The sequence below is a fragment of the Mirounga leonina genome, unplaced genomic scaffold, assembly GCF_011800145.1.
Source record: "Mirounga leonina isolate KUSES-001 unplaced genomic scaffold, KU_Mleo_1.0 Mir_94, whole genome shotgun sequence".
In the NCBI taxonomy this organism is placed as follows: Eukaryota; Metazoa; Chordata; class Mammalia; order Carnivora; family Phocidae; genus Mirounga; species Mirounga leonina.
The window spans coordinates 42,622,826-42,645,245 of record NW_023270855.1 but is presented as its reverse complement, the minus strand read 5'-3'; the positions used below and the strand labels follow the sequence as shown (position 1 = coordinate 42,645,245).

Genomic DNA, 22,420 nt, shown 5'->3' with positions numbered 1-22,420 from the left:
TCCCAAACATGCTCCTGCCTCCGAGCCTCTGAGCTGTTTCTAGGCCTTAGAAGCACGTGCCTGTCAGTTTCTCAATAAGGCCTACTCAGACCGCACCACCGCAAAGTGCAATCTCTCCCTTGCCCCTCCCCAGCCTGTAACATACAGTGTGTATGCATACACACACAGCACGGAACATCTCCTAACACCCTAATTATTTCAAGCTCTACCAAGGCAAAGAGTTTGGTTGGGTTTTATACACCACTGTATCCCCAGTACCATATGCATGCCTAGAACAAAGGAGGTGCTTAATAAGTATCTGTGGAACGAGCAAATGACCTTAATCTTACACCACCTAGGCGGCAAAAGCCATCAGCTCTGGGCAGGCTGACCCTTCGGTCTCCTCTAAAATCATGTCCTTCTCTTCACATTCTGGGTTTAGGCCTTTTTAATAGCTCAGATCAGTCCCTCCTCCGCTAGGAAGATTTCCTTGATAATCTCACACAACCCTTCTCCTCTGGATTTCCACCGCCCCATCACCTCGCAGTAAGTAGTGTCTCTATGTCTGAGTGTCTCACACTCACCCTCCTCCAACTTCCTCGAGGACTGGGTCTGGGATTCCCACAATGTCTCTCTTTATGGAACGTATTCAATCTCTACACCTAGCCAAATGACCTGCAGAAATTCAGAGAGCATTTAGTCCACCAGATCAGCTCACAGAACCATTCTCATGGGCATCAAATTATTATTTTTTTAATCCAAATGAGAATGCTTTAGACAGGGCCCACGCCCCTCAGTTCTCTCCAGGTAGCTCCAGTGCCCAACATAACCCATGTCTGAAACCTGCTCTCTAGACTAATGTGTGCTATCCACCTGGCATGGAAGGCTGCTCAGGTGGGCAGACCCTCTGAGTTATGAACCCAGCACAAGCTCAGCATCCTCACCTGAAGTAGAGTCAATACTTTTTATCATGTCATTTCCTCGACGAGCTCTGTACATTTCGTAATGTGCCTTCCTCCAATACAGCACTTCATGAAAGAGCTGTAACAATATCTACTGAGCTCTAATTATAACTGTATGCATAATATCTATAAAAGATTAACATTTATATCCTTTGTTCTTAATTACTACATACTTAAAGACTCAAGAGAACTGATTTTAAGTCATTAGAGAAAAAAAGAAAGTTCATATCTGATTCTTTTTTTTTTTTTTAAGATTTTTATTTATTTATTTGACAGAGAGAGACACAGCGAGAGAGGGAACACAAGCAGGGGGAGCGGGAGAGGGAGAAGCAGGCTTCCCGCGGAGCAGGGAGCCCAATGCGGGGCTTGATCCCAGGACCCTGGGATCATGACCTGAGCTGAAGGCAGACGCTTAACGACTGAGCCACCCAGGCGCCCCATAATTCTTTTTTTTTTTTAAAGTAGGCTCTACATCCAGCGTGGAGCCCAACATGGGGCTTGAACTCACAACCCTGAGATCAAGACCTGAGCTGAGATCAGAGGTCGATGCTTAACCAGCTGAGCCACCTAGTTGCTCCCATATTTGATTCTTAAAGTCTAAGAAAAGATTTTGACATCTACTGCTACATAAATAAAAACAAAGGTTTAATTCAAAAAAAGTATGTCCTGGAGCTATTGCTTGTAGGTAAAGAAGTACACCTTAAAGTGAGTCGAGGCAGGGGCGCCTGGGTGGCTCAGTCATTAAGTGTCTGCCTTCGGCTCGGGTCATGATCCCACGGTCCTGGGATGGAGTCCTGCATTGGGCTCCCTGCTAAGCGGGGAGTCTGCTTCTCCCTCTCCCACTCCCCTTGCTTGTGTTCCCTCTCTTGCTGTCTCTCTGTCAAATAAATAAATAAAATCTCTTAGAAAAAAGAAAAAAATACTTCAGACTAGACTTTTAATTAATTGATTAATTAATTAGTTAATTAATTTTTCAAGTAGGCTCACACCCAATGTGGGGCTTGAACTCACAACCTTGAGATCAAGAGTTGCAGGCTCAGGGCGCCTGGGTGGCTCAGTTGGTTAAGCGTCTGCCTTCGGCTCAGGTCATGATCCCAGGGTCCTGGGATGGAGCCCCACATCGGGTTCCCTGCTCAGCGGGGAGTCTGCTTCTCCCTCTGCCTCTGCTCCTCCCCCCCACCAGCTCATGCTCTCTCTCTCTCAAATAAATACAATTTTTAAAAAATAAAAAATAAAGTTGAACTGAGGCAATGTGGTAGGCAAAGGAGCACCAGGTGGTAACTACAAGGCTCTGCTCCTGGCTGACCTGGACCTTCTAGTCTCAACTTTCTTAAGTTGTAATAGAGGGAGGATAAAACCCTGCATATCTGAGTCTCTTGGTTATAATGTGAGGAGAATGGCTCATTTCTTTATAGACTATAAAGTGTTAGATAAAAGCACAGAGGTGAACAGACACAGGCTTGACACTTGGCTCTGTGTCTTATGAACTGTGACGGGAGGTGCATGATGTACCCTGTCCAAGCTCCAGTCTCTCCGTCCGTAAGACGGGTGAACAAAGATACAGCCTTATGTGCCCATCCAGCATCACTGCTGGATTCTTGTCCAAGGAGATTCAAAGCAATCAGTATTTTCTTACTAATGGCTTCCTCATATAGATTTTGAGAGATTAAAGGAGAAAATCCATATAAAGTAGTTTAGCACAGTGACTGGTCCAATAAATGTTTATAAAGTCAACAAAGGCTTAAAATTTTGAGAATTTAATATAGAGTCACTAGTTACTAGTGTGTCTAAAGAAAGGGAGGCATGTAAGTATTTACTGAACATCTACTATGTATTCAAGGCACTGTGCCGGGCCCACGCCACACTTCTCTCATTTAACTCCCACAACAGTCCCATGCAGAAATCACTGGTTAGGAAAGTAGCCATGGCTTTGCCTGCCCACAGGGAAGGACAGGATAGCAGGGCCTGGTGGGGAAAAAGAGGTTATGCCGTCACTGCGCACAACACGAATTTCGCAGGACCCTCTGGTTCTGAGAGTGCGCCTCCAAGCTGCCCTACACACTCCCACTTCCTGGTCTTTACACCTTCTGCCTCCCCAAACCTGGTCCCAGAACCAGAGCTGGTCTGGGTGACTGAGAGAACACAGCAAAGTGAAGGAATGGAGACGTCTAAGTTTAGGTTACAAGCGATAGTGTGGCTTCCATTCTGGGTGCTCGCTCACGTTCTTGCTCTTTTTAATCACTCACCCTGGGGGAGCCCCTTCATGAATGGCACCCCGGAAAGGCTCGTGCAGTAGGAGCTGAAGCCCCTGCCAACAACCCCAAGAGTAAGTTGGGAGGTGGGAGCCCCAGCCCTGCTGAACCCAGGAAGCCTGCAACCTCACAAGGCCCGGCGCCTGAGCCGCCCAGCCAAGGTGCCTGGCTCTCAACTCCCAGAAACCACGGGAAACCTGGTTTTCTGTTTTCAGTCACTAAACTTTGGGGTCATTTTTTTCCATAGCACATAGTTAGTTTCCATAACTAACACAGCTGTGTTACTATTGACAGTCAGTGGCTAGGGCTCGGGACTATCCCGTACAAGGGATTTTCCTGCGCCAGATGCTGACTGAGAGAAGGCAGGCTGACCACCCAAGGATGTGAGCAGAGCACCCTGATGTGGTGGAGAGTCAGCAGAAATGTGTTCCCAACAATTTCAGTTGTGTTGTTTTATTCAGAGACTAGCTTCTAAAATGTCTTATGTGCTCTGATTAGAATTGAACATAACAACAAAAAAAGATTCAAATAAGAAAACCATAATGCAGTTCTGTAATTTGAGACAGTAATTGTTACAAATCCACAGCACAAGGGAAATTCTGAAGGGCTAAGAGAAGTGCAGCCATTACACTCGGCCGCTGGGTGTCTGGGACTCAGGGTGAGAACTGGGGAGGGGCGGAGGGTGGTGCTGATCTAGGTGACAGTTTCATTAGGGGTTTCAAAGAGTGGGGATCCCCAGGTTCAACCTCTGAAGAGAAAGTGACGTAGAGCTGAGAAAAAAGCCCCTTGAGAATTCAGACACTGTTCTCTCAGTGCCCAGGGTCCTGTCAGTCTTCCAGGCTCATCCATCAGTGCTGCTTTAGGAGTGACAGCAGGGCACCTGGTTGCCAGTGGATACGACCCAATCATCAGGTGAATCCTGCATGTGCCAAGAATCCACTATATTATAACCCCATTACCCCGAGTCCACTAAAAAGATCCATACCTGACAAAAGGGCAGCTTATGAGGATAAGATAAACACAAATAGCTATTCCTCAAAGCGGCGGCTCGCCTCGCAGAAGTATTCTCCCTCTCCCCGTGATCCAGGTATGCCTCCTCTCTGCTTCCAGAGGAGCACGGAACACACTGTGCCATCATTTGTTTACTGGACTGTCCTCCCCATTCAACTAAAGGGCGGACGGCGGACTTCCCTTTTCTACTTCTCTAGCTTCCGACACTGATGCTGGCATATATGCAATCAACAGTCACTGAAACAAGAGCCCCCAATGTGCTAGTTCTGTGCTCGTAAGGACACTTGATCACTTCCGCGCTCAAAGGGCCTATACCCTGGTATGGGAGATGGACATGGGAACCAGCAACTACAACAGTGTGGGTGCTCTGTCAGGCTGCCAGGGCAGCAGAAGCGGGGGGACAGGTCACCCGGAGGGGCAGGGCTAAGGGATGCAGGGCTGGGGAAGAGGGCCTTGCTGGCGGAGGAGAACGCACACAGGTGGCACAGAGAACAAGGCCAGAGGGAAGCCTGCACGGGGCATGTTGTGGCTAGTACACAGAGGGCGACGGAGAGGAGACTGGGGTGGCCAGCAGCTACCAGGGCAGGAGAGGGCCAGTGATGGGAGACATGCTTACAAGGTCAGGGAACTGGGAGTGGGATGGGGAAGGATGTGAGTAGAGAGCTACTGAAGCAGTCTCGCCATCCTCCAGGGCCAGGATGCCAGCCGAAGTGGCAGAGCTGGTCTCAGGACAAAATGAAAATGGGCTGTTTGTGTGATAGTTACTGGGCTACGCATCCTGAGGAATCTGCCAGAGGATGTGATTGGACTAACCACCAAGAAATAGCTAAATAAATACAAAAAGGTCCTTAAAATTAGAACTCCTCTGGGATAACTTAAGGTTCTACCATTTAGATACCAGTATCTCATATATAGATAAAACAGCCAAAATAATCAGAAAGCACAAGTCCTAACTAAATCCTCAAATTTAGTCCATTGCTTAGAAAGTTACCGATTCCTGGGGCGCCTGAGTGGCTTAGTTGGTTAAGTGTCTGCCCTTGGCTTGGGTCATGGTCCCAGGGTCCTGGGATCGAGCCCCGTATTGGGCTCCCAGCTCAGTGGGGATCTGCTTCTCCCTCTCCCACTGTCCCTACCCCCTGCTTGTGCTCTGTCAAATAAATAAAACCTTAAAAAAAAAAAGTTACCAATCTCTCTTCTAAAATAAATTTCCCCAAAATTTACCTTGAATGACCCAACTGTTCCCCTGCCTCTATGTTTCTTACTTTTTGTTGCTTCCTTCCTCAGTTTTGGCCTTTTTCATAATTCTCTTGACCCTACTTGGGCCACATCCTTCTCTCACAAGCGTCTGCCCCGACCCGTGCCGCTTAGGAGCTCAGAAAGGGCCTAGCTCCACCTGCCCTCCACCTGCCCTCCACCGTGCAGGGAAGGGGAGGAAAACGGAGTCCAAGGCTGGACCAGAGGAGGGTTTGGTTAAAAGGGGTCAGAGAAACAAGGCTCCTAACTCAAGAGAAGAATAACTCCTACTGTCTGATATTTGTATTGAAGAAGACAGGAAATAAAGAAAATTCTTGAATCAGACAATGGATCTATATGAATTCTACTTTACTGGTAACAAGTAGGACATAAAAGAAGTCTAAGATCTAACTTTTGTAGAGGGAAGAATTTTATACCATCATGTATCTGGAAAGCTGAGCGGTGTAAACCTGAAGTTTAAATCATTAGTTTTAGAATGAGAACAGAGTTCCTTCTGTTTAACATCAATGACTGATAATCCCTTTGAAAGGGCAAAGCAAACACAGTAGAAAGGACCAACACAGTAGGCTACCATTCATTTTATCTAACTTGTAGTTTATGAAAGGTGGTCAGCATTTAATGGTCAGAAAGCCACCATAAACACCCCTTTATACTTACAGCCTCCTTTTCTCTGTCCATGATAGTTTCCAGCTCCTCAAAATGTCGAAGTTTGATCTCCAATTTCTTCATTTGTGTCTCAACCAACAGGGCCACCAGAGACTTGATCTTTCTCTCCTCCACGGCAGCCAGATGCTAAGTGTAAAAGATCATTCAAATTATTTAGGTAAACATTTGTTTAAAATAGAACAACAAGAGGCGCCTGGATGGCTCAGTTGTTAAGTGTCTGCCTTAAGCTCAGGTCATGATCCCGGGGTCCTGGGATCGAGCCCCCATCGGGCTCCCTGCTCAGCAGGAAGTCTGCTTCTCCCTCTCCCACTCCCCCTACTTGTGTTCCCTCTCTCACCTTGTCTGTCTCTGTCGAATAAATAAATAAAATCTTTGAAAAAATAAAATAAAATAGAGCAACAAAATGCTGAAGTTGCTATTCAAAGTAGGGATTATAGAATTAAGAATGGTGCCCTAGATGCCTCCTTTGTGTCTCTACCAAACATTTACTTCAATTTAATATAAATGTTGCTGAATTTCTGGTTCTTATAGGTATAAATATCCCTTTTAAAGAGTTAAAAAAAAAACCCACAAAAGCCTCCCATGGTAAACGACTCCTCTCAAAAAGAGCCCACCAGGAAGGGGCAGTTTAATCAGGACCCTGGCAAAGAGGACACAAGTAGCCTGGGGTACACCTCCCCATCTGCCACCCACTTACCCTGCACCCTCACCCCTCTACTCTATGCCTCCCCTCACTATCCTTCCGTCCTCAGGAACTGTCCAGGGACAGCTAAGCAATGGTTTCCCCCCACACCCAACATTCAGATGTAAAGCCTCTGCTTTCTCTCTAGTGAGTGGCACTGGCTGTGGAAAGGAGGGGGTGAACAATATTCCACCTCTACGTTTGAGGATAGGATCTGGAGCAAGAGAAACAAATATAGTACAGGACAAGGAGTTACTCTGGAAGAATGTGCTACTCGCCTGCCACAGGATGATGAGCCCTATTCACACTTTTTGCCTACTCAGCAGCACACAGAGGAAGGTACCACATTACACAGAGAAGATGAAAGGCCCATATTTCACCGTGACTACCTGTACCTGGCCAGGGGTCAATCCCACCTTCCCCAGACACCATCCAAGAGCTGCGCCAACAAACTCCCAACACCATTCTGCATTCACTTTCGTTATATCTGCTGAATTTATGTGCTCATCTTTCTTCCACACAAGTGAGAAGTAACATGAAGCAGCTGTCTTACTGATTTCTATTTCACAGAGAATCTAGAAGGAGCTAACATGCAGGAGACATTTAACATAGGCTTTGGGGAGCTAACTTAATAGACAACACTTCAGTGAGAGTCTTATTTTTCACTCTTTTATAGTTAGAAAGAGAAATAGTTTTATACCATAGAGATCCATCTATAGGAAGATGCAGAAGTATAAGCAAAAGGTGACAATGAGCAGGTTTTATGAATGAATCTACAGTTGTTCATGAAGTGTTTGCCTCCCTAACCACATTTTGAGCTATAGATCAACTTTAAATAAAGATTACATGATCCTAAACCTGCTAATCATTGTATAGTGTTATGCAATTTGTATTTCTGAATAAGAAATGCAGCACAACATAAAATCAGAAGGTTATAAGGAGGCATCACACAAGAAACGGGTCTTCCTTCACATGTTACTGCCTTGCCACCAGTAACCCCACCTTCAGAGAAGACTCATGTTATCAGTTCCCAGATCTATTTCTAAGAGAACAGAACCTGTAGAACTCTGATGGCTTTGGCAGAAAATGTTCTATTTTTTTGAGAATTATCCAGGCAGTTGGGAACATCCCCATGTACTACTACACCAACATACCAAACTATTTTGGTTAAAAGGGGTCAGAGAAACAAGGCTCCTAACTCAAGAGAAGAATAACTCCTACTGTCTGATATTTGTATTGAAGAAGACAAGAAATAAAGAAAATTCTTGAATCAGACAATGGATCTATATGAATTCTACTTTACTGGTAACAAGTAGGACATAAAAGAAGTCTAAGATCTAACTTTTGTAGAGGGAAGAATTTTATACCATCATGCATCTGGAAAGCTGAGCACAAAACTGAAGATCAAGAGTTTTCAAATAGAAAGGACCACTACAAGTAACAAGAAAATAAAAATTGAAAAAATACACAGCAAGGAACAACTCTGGAAATTTAAGACCATGAAACAGTGAAATCCTACAGCAGTTTCCAGAAAGACAAAGAAATAAAAAAATAGATTAAAAAAAAAATTCAGACCGCATTAGGCTTCTCTCACAAACAAAACTAGGTTTTTAAAAACAATGGTAAAATACCTTCCAATTCCGAGGGATAACGCATTTCAATTTAGAATTTCAAGTACAGCAACTTAAATGAATTAAGGGTAGGCACAGGATAAAGAGGTATCTGAAATCAAGGACTCAAAAAGTTTACTTCTGGGGCTCCTGGGTGGCTCAGTTGGTTAAGCGCCTGCCTTTGGCTCAGGTCATGATTTCAGGGTCCTGGGATGGAGCCCTGAGTTGGGCTCCCTGCTCAGCAGAGAATCTGCTTCTCCCTCTCCCTCTGCCCCTCCTCCCTGCTTGTGCTCTCTCCTCCCTGCTTGTGCTCTCTCTCTCAAATAAAATCTTAAAAAAAAAAAAAACTTAATTCCTACGCCTGTTACTGAAGGATATGGTCCAGTTAATTTAGTGTAAAACCAGAAAAAGGCAAAGACATGAGATCGAGAAGTCACAGACTCAACCTAAGAAAGTAGCCCTAAGTCCATAGGGGGTCACCAACAGGCCAAAAGTAAATAGGAACGAATGAAACAAGACTGGCAAGGTGTTGATAACCAAAGCTGGTGGTGGATACACAGAGAGTCATTATATTGTTCTATTTCTATATATATTCTAAGAGTTCCTTAATAAAGTTTAAAAGGGGGTGGTGGGTGGGTCAACAGCTGGTGCCATGACAACTGGATATCCGAAGGCAAAACAATGAATTTGGACCCTATCTCATATCATATATAAAAATTAACTCAGTAGGTCAAAGATCTAAAGGTAAGAGCTAACATTAAAAAAATTCTGAGAAGAGGGCGCCTGGGTGGCTCAGTTGGTTAAGCAACTGCCTTTGGCTCAGGTCATGATCCTGGAGTCCCGGGATCGAGTCCCGCATCGGGCTCCCTGCTCGGCAGGGAGCCTGCTTCTCCCTCTGACCCTCCTCCCTCTCATGCTCTCTGTCTCTCATTCTCTCTGTCTCAAGTAAATAAATAAAATCTTAAAAAAAAAAAAAATAGTTTGGGCGCCTAGGTGGCTCAGTTGGTTAAGCAACTGCCTTCGGCTCAGGTCATGATCCCGGAGTCCTGGGATCGAGTCCCACATCGGGCTCCCACCTCAGCGGGGAGCCTGCTTCTCCCTCTGACCCTCTCCCCTCTCATGCTGTTTCTCTGTCTCTCTCTCTTTCTCTCAAATAAATAAATAAAAATCTTTAATAAAAAAAAAAAAATTCTGAGAAGAGGAACACCTGGGGGGCTCAGTTGGTTAAGCATCTGACTTGGTTTCGCCTTAGGTCATAATCTCAGGGTCATGAGATCAAGCCCCGCACTGGGCTCTGTGCTAAGCATGGAACCTGCTTAAGATTCATTCCCTCCTTCTGCCCCTCCAACTTGTGTGCTCTCTCTCTAGGGAAAAAAAAAAAATTCTGAGAAGAAAAAACAGGAGTAAATCTAAATGATCTTGGGGGTGAAATAAAAGATTTCTTAGATGTGACATCAAAAGCCTAAGTGACAAAAGGGAAGATTGAGAGGTTGAACTTCATCAAAATGAAAAACATCTCTGCTTCAAAAGACCCCATCAAGAAGGTGAAAACACAGCTCACACTCTGTGAGAAAATATTTGCAAATCGTATGTGTGATGAGAGATTTGTGTCCAGTGTATAATGAAGAACTGTGGCAACTCATGGCTCTGGATGAAGTGATGCTGGCAGAGATGTGGGGGGACTTCAAATACAAGCTGGTCACCATCTCAGACACATGGGAAATTTTGAAGATGCAGAGTCGGGTTCAAGGAAAGACAAAAATTCCTGTAAACTCCCTTTTGAAGTGATAAAGACTCCTTCAAAATCCCAATCGTAAGTTCTGCAGAGTCACAGCCAAGGATCAGGGGTGGTCCTGGAGAAGGACCAAACTGCCATCTAGCTTCACCTCAGCCCTGACACCTTCTCAGGTCTGTCAACACCACAGAGGAACACTAAATCATATAGATGGACTACACATCATCACCTGGGGCATCTAAATTTTATGTATATATAAAATATTTTTTTCTTCCTATTCAGAGAATCTAAATTTTTATACATATCTGGCATTTAATCAAAACAGCAGATCCACAGATGGCACAGACATTGGACTTAGTAGGCAAGAACATTAAAATATGTTAAGATCACTCACTATGTATAAGAAAATGTAGGAAAATATGGATAAAAAAAGAAGTTCAATATATTTAGAATTTATATAAGGATCAATATACACCTGATTGAAATTATGACTAAAATATATGATAACTGAAATAGTAACTCCAAGATTAGGTTTAAAAGCAGAAGATATGCCTAATGAACTGAAAGATAGGTCAACAGAAAATATTCAAACTGTATCAGAGAGGAAATGGAAAAACAAAAACAAAAACCCACAACCAAGCATAAGAGACATAGAAAATAACCGCCAACCTTGAATTCTGTACCCATTGAAAATATACTTCAAACAGGAAGGTGAAATCAAGACCTTTTAAGAGAAACAACAGAGAAGTCATTGCCAGTAGGCCTGCACAGAAAGAAATTCTCAAGAGTTCTTGGAACAGGAGGAAAGTAACCTATTTCATCAAAGAAAACACTGCAGTGGAGAAAGGAAGTGAGAAGCAGTGGACAAGGAAAAGCAGTAAGGTTCTCCCATTACTGAAGAAATGGTAAGAACACTTGGGATTAAACTGCAACAACTCAAGGATGCATCCTAAAATCACTAGAAACAACGCTGAAAGCGTAACAAAAGTCTATGGAATTAACAAGATCACAGAGGAGAAAACAGAATAAAAAATAGATTACTTAAAAATAAGATGTTACCACTGGAGGAAACTGGTGAACAATCCACAGGATTGTTCTGTGATATCACGTTCTGCAACTTCTGTGAAGTATAGTTATTTTAGTTTTTTAAAAGATTTTATTTATTTGAGAGAAAGCGAGTGAGCACAAGCATGGGGGAGGAGCAGAGGGAGAAGCAGACTCCCCACTAAGCAGGAAGCCCTATGTGGGGCTCGATCCGAAGACCCCAGGATCATAACCTGAGCTGAAGTCAGACGCTTAACCCATTGAGCCAGGTGCCCCAAACCATAGTTATTTCCAAACAAAAAGTGGGAAGAAAAAAAAAAAAGCCTCTTTAAGGCTATACAACTACCAGGTGGCAGAAAAGGGATTAAAAACCTGGCTAAAGACTCTTCAATGTGACATACACGGTCTGAGGTAGGAGAGGTACTGAACAGTGGCTGTCTAGGCAAACGTTATGTGCTACTTTATGCATCAAGTGTGGTTTAATTACCTGAAAATTTAAACTGGACCAGTGTTAGCCCTTAATCAGATACATTTAGAACGTTCTTTAACAGTTTCCTGTGTACTCGCCTTGTTGCCTTTTACACTAAGAGTTTTCTGCCAAGCTAACCCCTGTGGCTCACTTCTCTCTTGATACGCCACATCAACAGAGGTTCATAAAAGGCAGGAAAGGGCAGGCTAGAGGGCTTACTGCCTGCACAGGAATACCTTGGAGATAATGGAGGTTCAGTTCCAGACCACCCAATAAAGCAAGTATCAAAACAAAGCAAGTCAAATCAATTTTTTGGTTTCCCCAGTGCATATAAAAGTTATGTTTACACTATACTGTAAAGTCTATTAAGTATGCAATAGCATTATGCCTCAAAAAATGTATATAGCTTAATTAAAAAATACTTCATGGCTAAAAAATACTAACCACCATCTGAGCTTTCAGAAAGCAGTAATCACTGTTCACATATCACTGTAAGAAATTCAATAATGAAAAAGTTTGAAATACTCCAAGAATCACCAAAATGTGATACAGAGATGCGAAGTAAGCAAATGCACTGCTTTTGCAGTGACAGACTGAAAAATGGCACTGACAGACTTGATCAACTCAGGATTGCCACCAACCTTCAATCTGTAAAAAAAACTGCAGGATCTGTGAAGCTCCATAAAACGAGGTATGCCTGTGTAACCATGGCCTAGAAGTTACCCTGCCTCTCTGCTGTTTCCTCATCTAGGACCCCGGAAAACAACTACACCCACATGAGGGTGGTGGTGAGGAGACACACAATGTACGGAGAACAGTGCCTGGGACACAGTGGGTGACTGGTACTTCTGAGCTAACAGTGCTGTGGCCCTGGGAGCTCCTTTTGTTGGAAGACCCTCCTCCACCTGCCCTGGACCACTTCTAACATGTCTTTTATTTATTGTAATTTTTTTAAGATTTTATTTATTTGACAGAGAGAGACAGCTAGAGAGGGAATACAGGCAGGGAGAGTGGGAGAGGGAGAAGCAGGCTTCCCGCGGAGCAGCGAGCCCAATGTGGGGCTCAATCCCAGGACTCTGGGATCATGACCTGAGCTGAAGGCAAATGCTTAACGACTGAGCCACCCAGGCACCCCCCAACATGTCTTTTAAAACTCAGCATCAGGCATCACTTCCTCTGGGCAGCTTCCCTGCGTCATGGCTCCCACAGTCTCCATGATGATACTTACTGCGCTATATTTTATCTATTCACCTGACTTGCACTACCCAGGGCCAAGGCCTGGGAAAGCCCCATGTTTTGCATGCTTGGCAACTTAAGAGAGAGAGGCAACAAGGACATGAGGTGGAGAGTAGAGAGAACAGGGAGAAGCGGCAGCCTTTATCAAAAGTCTAGAATTCACCCATGCTCAAAGTTAGAAAAACCACCAGAAATCTCTACAAATGAACGTGGGCACTTTGTGGAGTGAAATATGAAAAACCCGTGGCCTTCAAACTAAAGAAACAAATTTGAGTAAAAGACTTAGGGAAAGAAAAAACAAAAACTTCAATCTCTAAATTCTACGGCAGTTTATGGATTTATAGAATTATTCAGTCTGACCTCTAGTTAAAGAAAAAAATTTAATAGGTATCAAAATTACCCCATATCAAGTATAAAAACTGTTCACTGGTGAGCTTGATAACATTTGGATTTTGAGTGGAAACCGGAGAAAAGAATTAATGTTCCACATCAAATTTGGCTTTTTCATATTTTGGGCCTTAATAATAATGTTTATTTATATATTAACTCTGATTTTCTTTATACAATTATTAAAACCAAATGACTGCACCTTCTCCTCTGCTCCATCTTGCAATCTTTATTTGTAAGAGGAGAAATGCAACATTAGGTTTCTCTGAAAGAAATGGCCTGGTCCTTTGCATTGCCTCACTTTCTGAATTTTGCTGACTGCATCCTAATGAATGTGTTAACATGCCATTTCTTGATCTCCTGTATTTCTAGATCTAGGGGAAGAGCCTCCTTTTTTATTTGACTTCTATGACTATCCTTATTTTTACTGGTACAAGCTTTTGCACCTGGGAGAAGGCAAGAAAGTAGTATGCTTCACAGAACAGCATATGTCCTGCTATCAAGAATCTATGAAATTATGCTACTTTAGGCGCTCCTGGGTGGCTCAGTTGTTAGGCATCTGCCTTCGGCTCAGGTCCTGATCCCAGGGTTGTGGGATCAAGCCCCGCATTGGGCTCCCTGCTCGGCGGGAAGCCTGCTTCTCCCACTCCCACTCCCCCTGCTTGTGTTCCCTCTCTCACTATGTTGTGTGTGTGTCTCTCTCTCTGTCAAATAAATAAAATCTTTAAAAAAAAATTATGCTACTTTACAGATTTGGTGACATACATGTACTAAGTCAATGCAGTAGAAGAGACACGAAAGCTTATTAGAAGTAAATTCTGGAGGAAATTACAAAACCTTCACAGGGCCTTGAAATGATTAGATAAATGTTAGGAAGCACTGGACAAAAGTTGTTAATGGATCCAAATACAACTCGTGTCTGCTTAAAAAAAAATCTGAGAAGGTAAAAGTGAGAGTTAACTATTGAAATTCATTACTGGACTAAGGGGAAATACTGGGTTTTATTAAGCACTTATGACATTCTAGACACCATGCTGTATTTTCATGCTACTTCTTTTACTTCTAATAATAATGTGCTAGAAAAGAATTCATTATATATAGAAAGAAACTGAAGCTTAGAAAACTTAATAATCTCACCAAGGGTCACAGTTAAGTAGGAACTGAACTCCTTTCTGAAGGGCACCTAGAAAAAAAACTGGCCAGTAAGGCAAGCCACGGAGACAGGGAAGAGTTAACTGTATTAGATCTTTCCTTCTTTCTTCTGTTCTTTATTTTTTGGTTCTTCAAAATTAGAAACTTAAATCACAAACATACTAAGAAAACAAAAAAACAACAACAAAAAAGGTACTTTTTTTTTTTTTTTTGAGCTAGCTGTTGGGTTTTTAATTGTAAAATGTTGGGTTAGAATGGAGAATTTTATCAGATTATGTCTCTGCATTGGTTGGGACCAGCCAGACTCCAAGTCTGCAGATCTGGATTTTGGTCATGGTTCCACAACTAGTCACCTAACTTTGGGCTTCTCATTACCTTCTGTGGATTTGTTTCCACATCTACGAGATGAAAGAGTTCAAGAAACTCAAAAATCATCTTCGACATTACAGAGGAAAGATCTTTCTTGTTAGGGATTAAATATCTACTAAAGCAGTAATCCATCCATATCATAACTTGTGTAAAAATCAAATATGCAAAAGTAGACTAAATTTATGTATTGTGTGTTTAAGAGTTTCATTCCAATATACATTATATGAAATTGTATATAATCCCTAATTAGATCTCATTTGATACTGACTCCTTAAGGTTACATTTCCAGCATTTTATACATGTTCTTTAGTTTGTTTGTTGTTGTTTTTTTTTTCCTTCACAACTAACTGTAAATCCTAATGGCTCAACCAAAATGTGAGGTTCAAGATTAGTGGGTTGACTTTGAGTTCTTAAGAGGCAGGCACCATCCATATCTCTTTGGTACCAAATAAACCCACTATTGTAGTTGAGTCCAGCACATAATGGACACTCAGATACTGGTTTAATGAATCATCAAAATATGGCACTTTCCAGCTTACAGAATGTTTTTTTAATACTTAATTTGATTCTTATAATAATAATCTTGTCAGAAAGGCAGATCAGAAAGGCCTTCTGATTCAAACAAAATGATACACGCTCAGAAAATTTATTTTAGTTGCCTCAGGTTAAGAGACAAGTAAATGGCAGAGATGGAATTAAAAATTCAAATTTGAAATCCAATGGCCTTTTACAGTTATCTACAAATGTCTATTAGAACTGGTATTTTAGTGGATACTTTCCTGGGGAATTCTTAGAAGGGACTTGTGGTAGATTAAAGATGGCCACAAAGTCACTGGCCTTCTTTCCATGGAGAGAAGGGTCTATAATCCCTCCTTTGGAATCAAGACAGGCTCTCTAATTGCCTTGCCCAAGAGAAAACAGTGGTGCCCTTTTCCAGCTCCCCGCTTAGGAACTTCATGTCCTGACCCTTGGAACGTTCCTTCTGGGAGTCCCCACCTGCCACGTAGTAAGTATGTACCAGAGACCACAGGGAGAGACCGTGAGACTGTATGAGGAGGGGATAGGTCCAGCCACCCTTGCCAAGGATTAGGACTTGAAGGGATCTGTCTCAGACACTCCAGACGAACCTACCCATAAGGTGAATACCACTATAATTCAACAAGTAACCCTGTGGAGCAAAACTGCCCAGGTGGCTAGGGCTCAAATTCTGTACAATCATGAGATATAATAAAATGGTTGTTTGGTTTCTTTTTTCTAACTGCTAAGTCTTGCTTTGGGAAGAGAAATTTGGTATCTGGAGATAGGGTGCTGTTTTATCAAAAACCTATCAAGAAAGATCCAATGGCTTTGTATCATGCAGTGGGCGCAGGCTGAAAGGACCTCAAGAAAACCACTGGCGAGAGCTTTAAGACAGAGAGGGAGAGCATACTGGAGGTTGGAGAGAAGTCAGTCTTTATTCTATAACGACACTGTCACTTCTAGTGATGTGGACAGTAGAAAGGGTCATTAATGAACTTGTGGATCTGGCTGGAGTGATTTCGAGGCAAAACATAAACGTCCTTTAGGTATTTTTTTACAAGCAGCCAGAAGAGAAAGGAACCAAAGAAGGAACTATTCAGTTTCCAGGCCATCATTATTGGAGTCAGAAATCTCCTAGACAACTGAGAGCAAAGAGAGCAGGATTTGAAAAAAGAACGGTTTTTCATCTCTAGTTGCTACCAGCAAGGATTTAAAACTAGAAAATGGCTTCAGGACAAAGATAAAATCCAGAGCACTACCAGTTAATCACGACCTCAGAGTAAACAGCTCAAGGTGTGGCTGTAAGAGCTTCTGAACCAAGTGCATGATAGGATTTCTAAGAATTACAAGGGTATGCCTGCCCCTTAGACCCTCTCTATTAGATGGGAGGATCTCTAAGTATCTTTAGAACATGTCTCCTATATTCTATATTACCATAAACTAATGTTTTCATTCAAGCTTGGAGTTTTCAATCAGCCATGATTTCTTCCCCTTCTTTCCTTCTGGGACTCTTACTGCAGGTAAAGAAAGCCCCTTAGCAGCAAAAACAGGGCTGCTTTTTTAATGGAAAAGGAAAATGACTCAGAAGGTGGAATCCAAAGCCCAGAAGGCCAAATCAAAAGCTGCAGAGAATAAGTCATACGGGGCAGGACCGGGCCCTGGTGAAGAAAGACACTGGAAATGCGCACCTGACTAGATTTCAAAGTTGCTATGAACCACAAGTGCTCTCTTGGTGCCTCCCATTTTCACCCTTCTTGAACGTGAGTGCAGTTTTTCTCCACATGCCCTACCACTGTTATGTCAGTTCTCAAATTCTTCCAACTGAGAAGACCAAGAACGCAAGGAGCTGTACCTGAAAGGCCATTCCTAAGGGAGCTTCATCTGTACCTGGACTTGATTTAGAGAAGACCTCAGACCCCCAGCCTTAGCCTGACATCATAAACATGACACAACGGAATCTATACTTTTCAACTGGGAGAAATGTAGGTAATTTGTGACCAGAGGGCAGACTGTGGGGTTAGGGTGGCATGCCTTCCATCTAGAGGTGTGGTCAATGATCCCCGCACCTTGAATCTGGATAGAACTTTTGAGTGGGAGAGCTGGGATGAGGTCATACAGTGCCAGGTTGGACTCCCAAGACATAAGACACTGGCAGGTTCCCATTCTCATTGTTCAGGACACTCTTCTCATAAAGTTATAAGCTTCCACATACAAAGTCCAACTACTGTGATACCATCCTAATATGAAGAAGCCCAAGATGACTCTGTAGATGAGCTGTGTGGGGACAGTGATGCCAGCTAGTCCCCCGTGGTACAGCCACCCCAGGTCCCCCCTCACAGCCCAGCCAATGCCACACAGAGCAGGACTTTTCCAGCCAAGTCGGCCTGAGCTTCTCACTCACAAAAATGGTAAGATACAATAAAGTGATGATGTTCTTAAGCCGCCAGGTTTTGTGGTGGTTACACAGCCATGGGGAACTGGGGCAAGAGCACTGCTGATGCTCAGGCTGTGGAATCCTGAAGGTCTGGCCACAGTGATGACCAGGACCTTCCCGAGAAGGGCTGGAGGGAGCACCCATGTATTCACATACTGGCTTTATGGAACTTAAGAATGAGGGCGCCTGGGTGGCTCAGCTGGTTCAGCGACTGCCTTTGGCTCAGGTCATGATCCCGGAGTCCCGGGATCGAGTCCTGCATCGGGCTCCCTGCTCGGTGGGGAGTCTGCTTCTCCCTCTGACCCTCCCCCCTCTTATGTGTTCTCTCTCATTCTCTCTCTCAAATAAATAAATAAAATCTTAAAAAAAAAAAAGAATGAGGGCGCCTGGGTGGCTCAGTCGGTTAAGCGACTGCCTTCGGCTCAGGTCATGACCCTGGAGTCCCGGAATCAAGTCCCACATTGGGCTCCCTGCTCAGTGGGGGGTCTGCTTCTCCCTCTGACCCTCTTCCCTCTCGTGTTCTCGGTCTCTCATTCTCTCTGTCTCAAATAAATAAATAAAATCTTTAAAAAAAAAAAGAATGATGGAGTCTGGGAGTGTGCCACAGATGCATGCTAGATGAAGAACAACCACAAAAAGATTAATGATAACAAAGAGGTAACCTGGTTGTAATAGAGTTAAGGTGAACTCTACACAGCAAAGCATGGATTTCGACTAGTAGAACAAGGGTAGATTCTGTTTAGTCATTTAAGGATGAAAGTGAATAGGGCTAACTATGGGCAAAATGATCAAATAGGTTAATTTCTCCTTCTGTCTTCTCTCCGCAGTATCAAGTAAAAAGATATGGTTTTGGGGCACCTGGGTGGCTCAGTCGTTAAGCGTCTGCCTTCGGCTCAGGTCATGATCCCAGGGTCCTGGGATCGAGCCCCGCATCGGGCTCCCTGCTCAGCGGGAAGCCTGCTTCTCCCTCTCCCGCTCCCCCTGCTTGTGCTCTCTCTCTCGCTGTGTCTCTCTCTGTCAAATAAATAAATAAAATCTTAAAAAAAAAAAAAGATATGGTTTCAATGATCAATGCATATAGTGTCAATCCATTTCTGTCAATACTTAATCTGGTAAAGCCTTAGAACTACAATGTACAATGAAAAATTTCCTATCTCAAGAAAGAATTTCAGGCAAAAGGGAGCAAGTAAGAGGTATTACTGAGGGGCAAGAAAGAATCTTCCTGTTACTCCAGAACTAACACCCAGTAACCATGAAGACAAACCTACTTTAGCCATTTCAAGGTACATGGACATGGGATGGTGACAGAATCAATCTGAAAGAAATGTCTGTGGTCTTAAGAAAATGTGATCTCTGTTATCTTGGAAGAACTGAATCATCCTGCTGCTGAAAAAAAGAAAATATATTTTAGTTTGGGGGGGTTTCTGGTTTATTCCAGCAATAGTTCTGGACGCCTCCTTCCAGCTAAATCTAAGCACCCAGATGGAAGGGATATAGAGCACCCAGCCAATGGTGTTCCTTCTCACACCCGCACACCACTCTTCAGGTGGGTCAATTCACAGCGTGTCAGTAGGTGCAACGAAGAAATGGATGTGCTACTGAAGAATCCCTCATATGGCAAGGATGGGGAAAAGCCAGAAAGCATGCTCACCCTCCCTGCGGAGCTAGATTCAGAACCTATAATTACCACTCCATGTCAGTGTGACAAACAATTAAAATGTATCAAGGAAAACTCTTAATAACAAAGCTGTTTATAGATACAGAAGAACAAAAAGAGAATAAGAGAAAACTTGGATTGGCTAGATAAACTGTACTAATTACAGTAATTTCAGTGAATTCCTTATCCTTAATTCCCATGTAGCACACAAATGATTATGTGTGCTATGAAATGCATGAGACCCAGCTGTAAGTGGCACTCAACAGTTCACACGTGCCAAGTCATGCATCACACACATGTGTATCACTCACAGATCTGTGGAAAAGGCAGCTGTCATGAGAATAACGATCTAAGTTCCCAGTTATCAGAAATAAGACTGAGAGAGCATGAGGGAATGAAAATTCAGTGACCTGGAAGGAAAATGTTCTTTGGACTCTTCTAAACCTTGTACGGAGTATGGAAGGACTAGGGCAACTGATCCATAAGAGCAGTTTTTCTACAGTAAAGGAATCAAACAGCTGTTGCAAGGTGGTCAGGAGTGCACAATACACAAACTTTTGTGCCCAAAGCTGCACATCTTAACAGCTACGAGGCCATCGTATTTTCATCCGCCATGAAAACATCATGAAGCATCTGTAAAATGTTTTACGGAGTCTACCATTTTAGTTCCTGCTCTGGCAACCTACAGTGAAGCAGACACAGCGGCAGAGGGAGAAGAAACAACGAGAGGGCAAGGGAGAGAAACATCTCTGTGAGAGGGAAGTGGGTCCAGAACGGCCCAGCTGGAGACGTCACAGTGGGTTCTGTCTGGGAGAACTGCAAGAGACAGTTCGGGTCAGACAGGCAAAAAATGACGCTTGAGAACAGAGAAGCGTCTTGAGCAGGAAAACTCGTGAACTGCACACTAAAGAGTTTGAAATTTTCGCCTGAGAGAGTTAGGGAGCTTATTTAAGAAAGTATCATGTTTGTTCCTCTTCCTGTTTGTATTTTTAAAGATTTTTCTGCATACTGTACGATTCCATTTATATGAAGTCAAAAAAGCAGAAAGTAATCCACGGCATTAAGAGGCTAGCAACCATTCTTGGGGGGAGGGGCACAGTAACTGGAAGGGAGTATGAGGAAGCTTCTGGAAGGCTGGGAATGTTATGTTGCTTGATGTAGGTGTTGTCTGTGAGCCCATAGATGGGCTCAGTCTGTGAAAAATTCACTAGCTATAGACGTATATTCAATAGACTTATTCAAATATAAGTTACACTTCAATAGAAAATTTAAAAAATGAGAAAGATTCCTCTGGCTGAAAACACAGAATGGGCTGAAAAAGACAGACAACAGATGATGGGAAGCCAGCCTAAGGGAGCAGTGAAGGGGCTGGGCATCACCAGGGGCACTAACACAACCAAGAAGGATTTGGTGGCTTAGCAGCCGTGGAAAGTGAAAGAATGAGAGGAGACAGAGAGGACCCCAGGCTGTGGGTTTGAAGACTGGGGGGATGGTGTGCTGTCAGCTGATAAAAGTCACGAAGGACAGAAGCCCTCCTGGCCTCCAGTTCATCTGTGAAACAGGCCCAAGGCAGCCCTTAAGGTCCCTGGTGACAGTCTGAACAACGAGAACTCAGCTCAGAGACAAGGAGGTGCCAGAGTCCAACCTGGCAGAAGAAAGAGAGGCTCCAAAAACTATTTCTGATGAAGGAGCAAAACCAAACAGACGTGAAACCACCATCCAACTGGTGTCTACTAAGTACTCACTCGGTCAAGAGTGCACCTCAGCAGTCCCCAGAGGGAGGGGAAGGTAGAGGAGAGAGAATACCTAATACTGCAGCTAAATCACCATGAAGACCAGGAGGCATCCTGGGAAGACACTGGGAAGTCTGAACATGCAGAACCTCCAGCTACTGTAACAGGAACCGGCAGCTGGGGGAGCCACCCGGAGGGACTGGCAACACCCCTCCTCCTCATGGGCGGCACCTATGCCCGATGGTGGGCACTCAAAACGGAGGTCTTGTGGCTTGAACCGGGTCATCTGTGGGTCTGTTATAAATCGTGCATCACAGATTAAACACTTGGAGAAGTAGTCTGCAGCAGCTGTACAGTCTGTGGGTATTAAAGACCATGAAAGAGTATCTTTACCAATGGATTAAGAACAGCTCAAGATAAAACGATGAGGTATGTTCCAGTAAATACTGCTCAAAACATGGGAATCTACAATGGAAGGAAACTACTTCGCAGGGTACGATGGAGAAGAGGTGAAAAGGGTTTTTTTAAAACTCATGCCTGGAAGGCTTTAAAATGCTAAATTAACACAAAGTGGGGAAAATAACATTCTCCTTTCTTCTTAAATATGCCACGAAGCCAATACTAGGTTATAAATAGAGAAAACCACCCCCAGAAAAGCTGGCAAATTCAAGAAGAAAAAGAGTTATTTTAGGTCCCCCTCTCTCCTTTCAGTCTGTAAGAGCAGGGTGAAGTATTTATACAAGGAAACAGATTTTTGTCTTAAAAATCACAAACATTTCAATCGAGCAGAAATTGGAACAATAGTCCGAGACAAGTTCTGCAGGCCAACACGAGGGACTTTAAGTTCTGTCCCCCCTCCCTGGAGTGTCCACAAGCCAAGAGCCGAGTGCAGAGTGGAACAAGGAATGCCTGGAAGGCAGCCCCCCCACCCCAGACCAGATCTGCGACTCGCACACCCCCGCCCCTCCTCCTGCCTGCGAATTCTTAACCTAGAAATGCCGGTCAAGCAGTCATCTCCCGTTGGGTATTACCATTCCCAATAACGGAAAACAAGGCGACCATTCACGGCTGAAGGGAGCCTGGCAAGGGCTGTGAGCAGCAAACCTTGGCTTTGGTTGCAGCTGAGGCGAGAGCAGCTGCGGCAGCCGTGGCCACATTTCCTTCGGAAATTTCGTGTTCTACTTTCTTCTTCCCGAGATCGCTTTCTCTTTCTTTACAAGTATCAGTGAGTTCCTTGTTCTCTTCAGTTTCCTTTTCTTCTGAAAGAAA

General features: G+C 43.6%; 1 protein-coding gene across 1 annotated transcript in view; it reads right to left on the bottom strand.

Moving 5' to 3' along the window:
* Positions 1-22,420, bottom strand: part of SMARCC1 (SWI/SNF related, matrix associated, actin dependent regulator of chromatin subfamily c member 1) — a 178,117-nt gene that overhangs the window by 21,522 nt on the left and 134,175 nt on the right. The window contains exons 24-25 of the mRNA XM_034997255.1: positions 22,256-22,410; positions 6,116-6,250 (exon numbers count right to left, since the gene is read on the bottom strand). Coding sequence (XP_034853146.1) covers positions 6,116-6,250; positions 22,256-22,410 — 290 coding nt within the window. The remainder of the gene's footprint in view (positions 1-6,115; positions 6,251-22,255; positions 22,411-22,420) is intronic.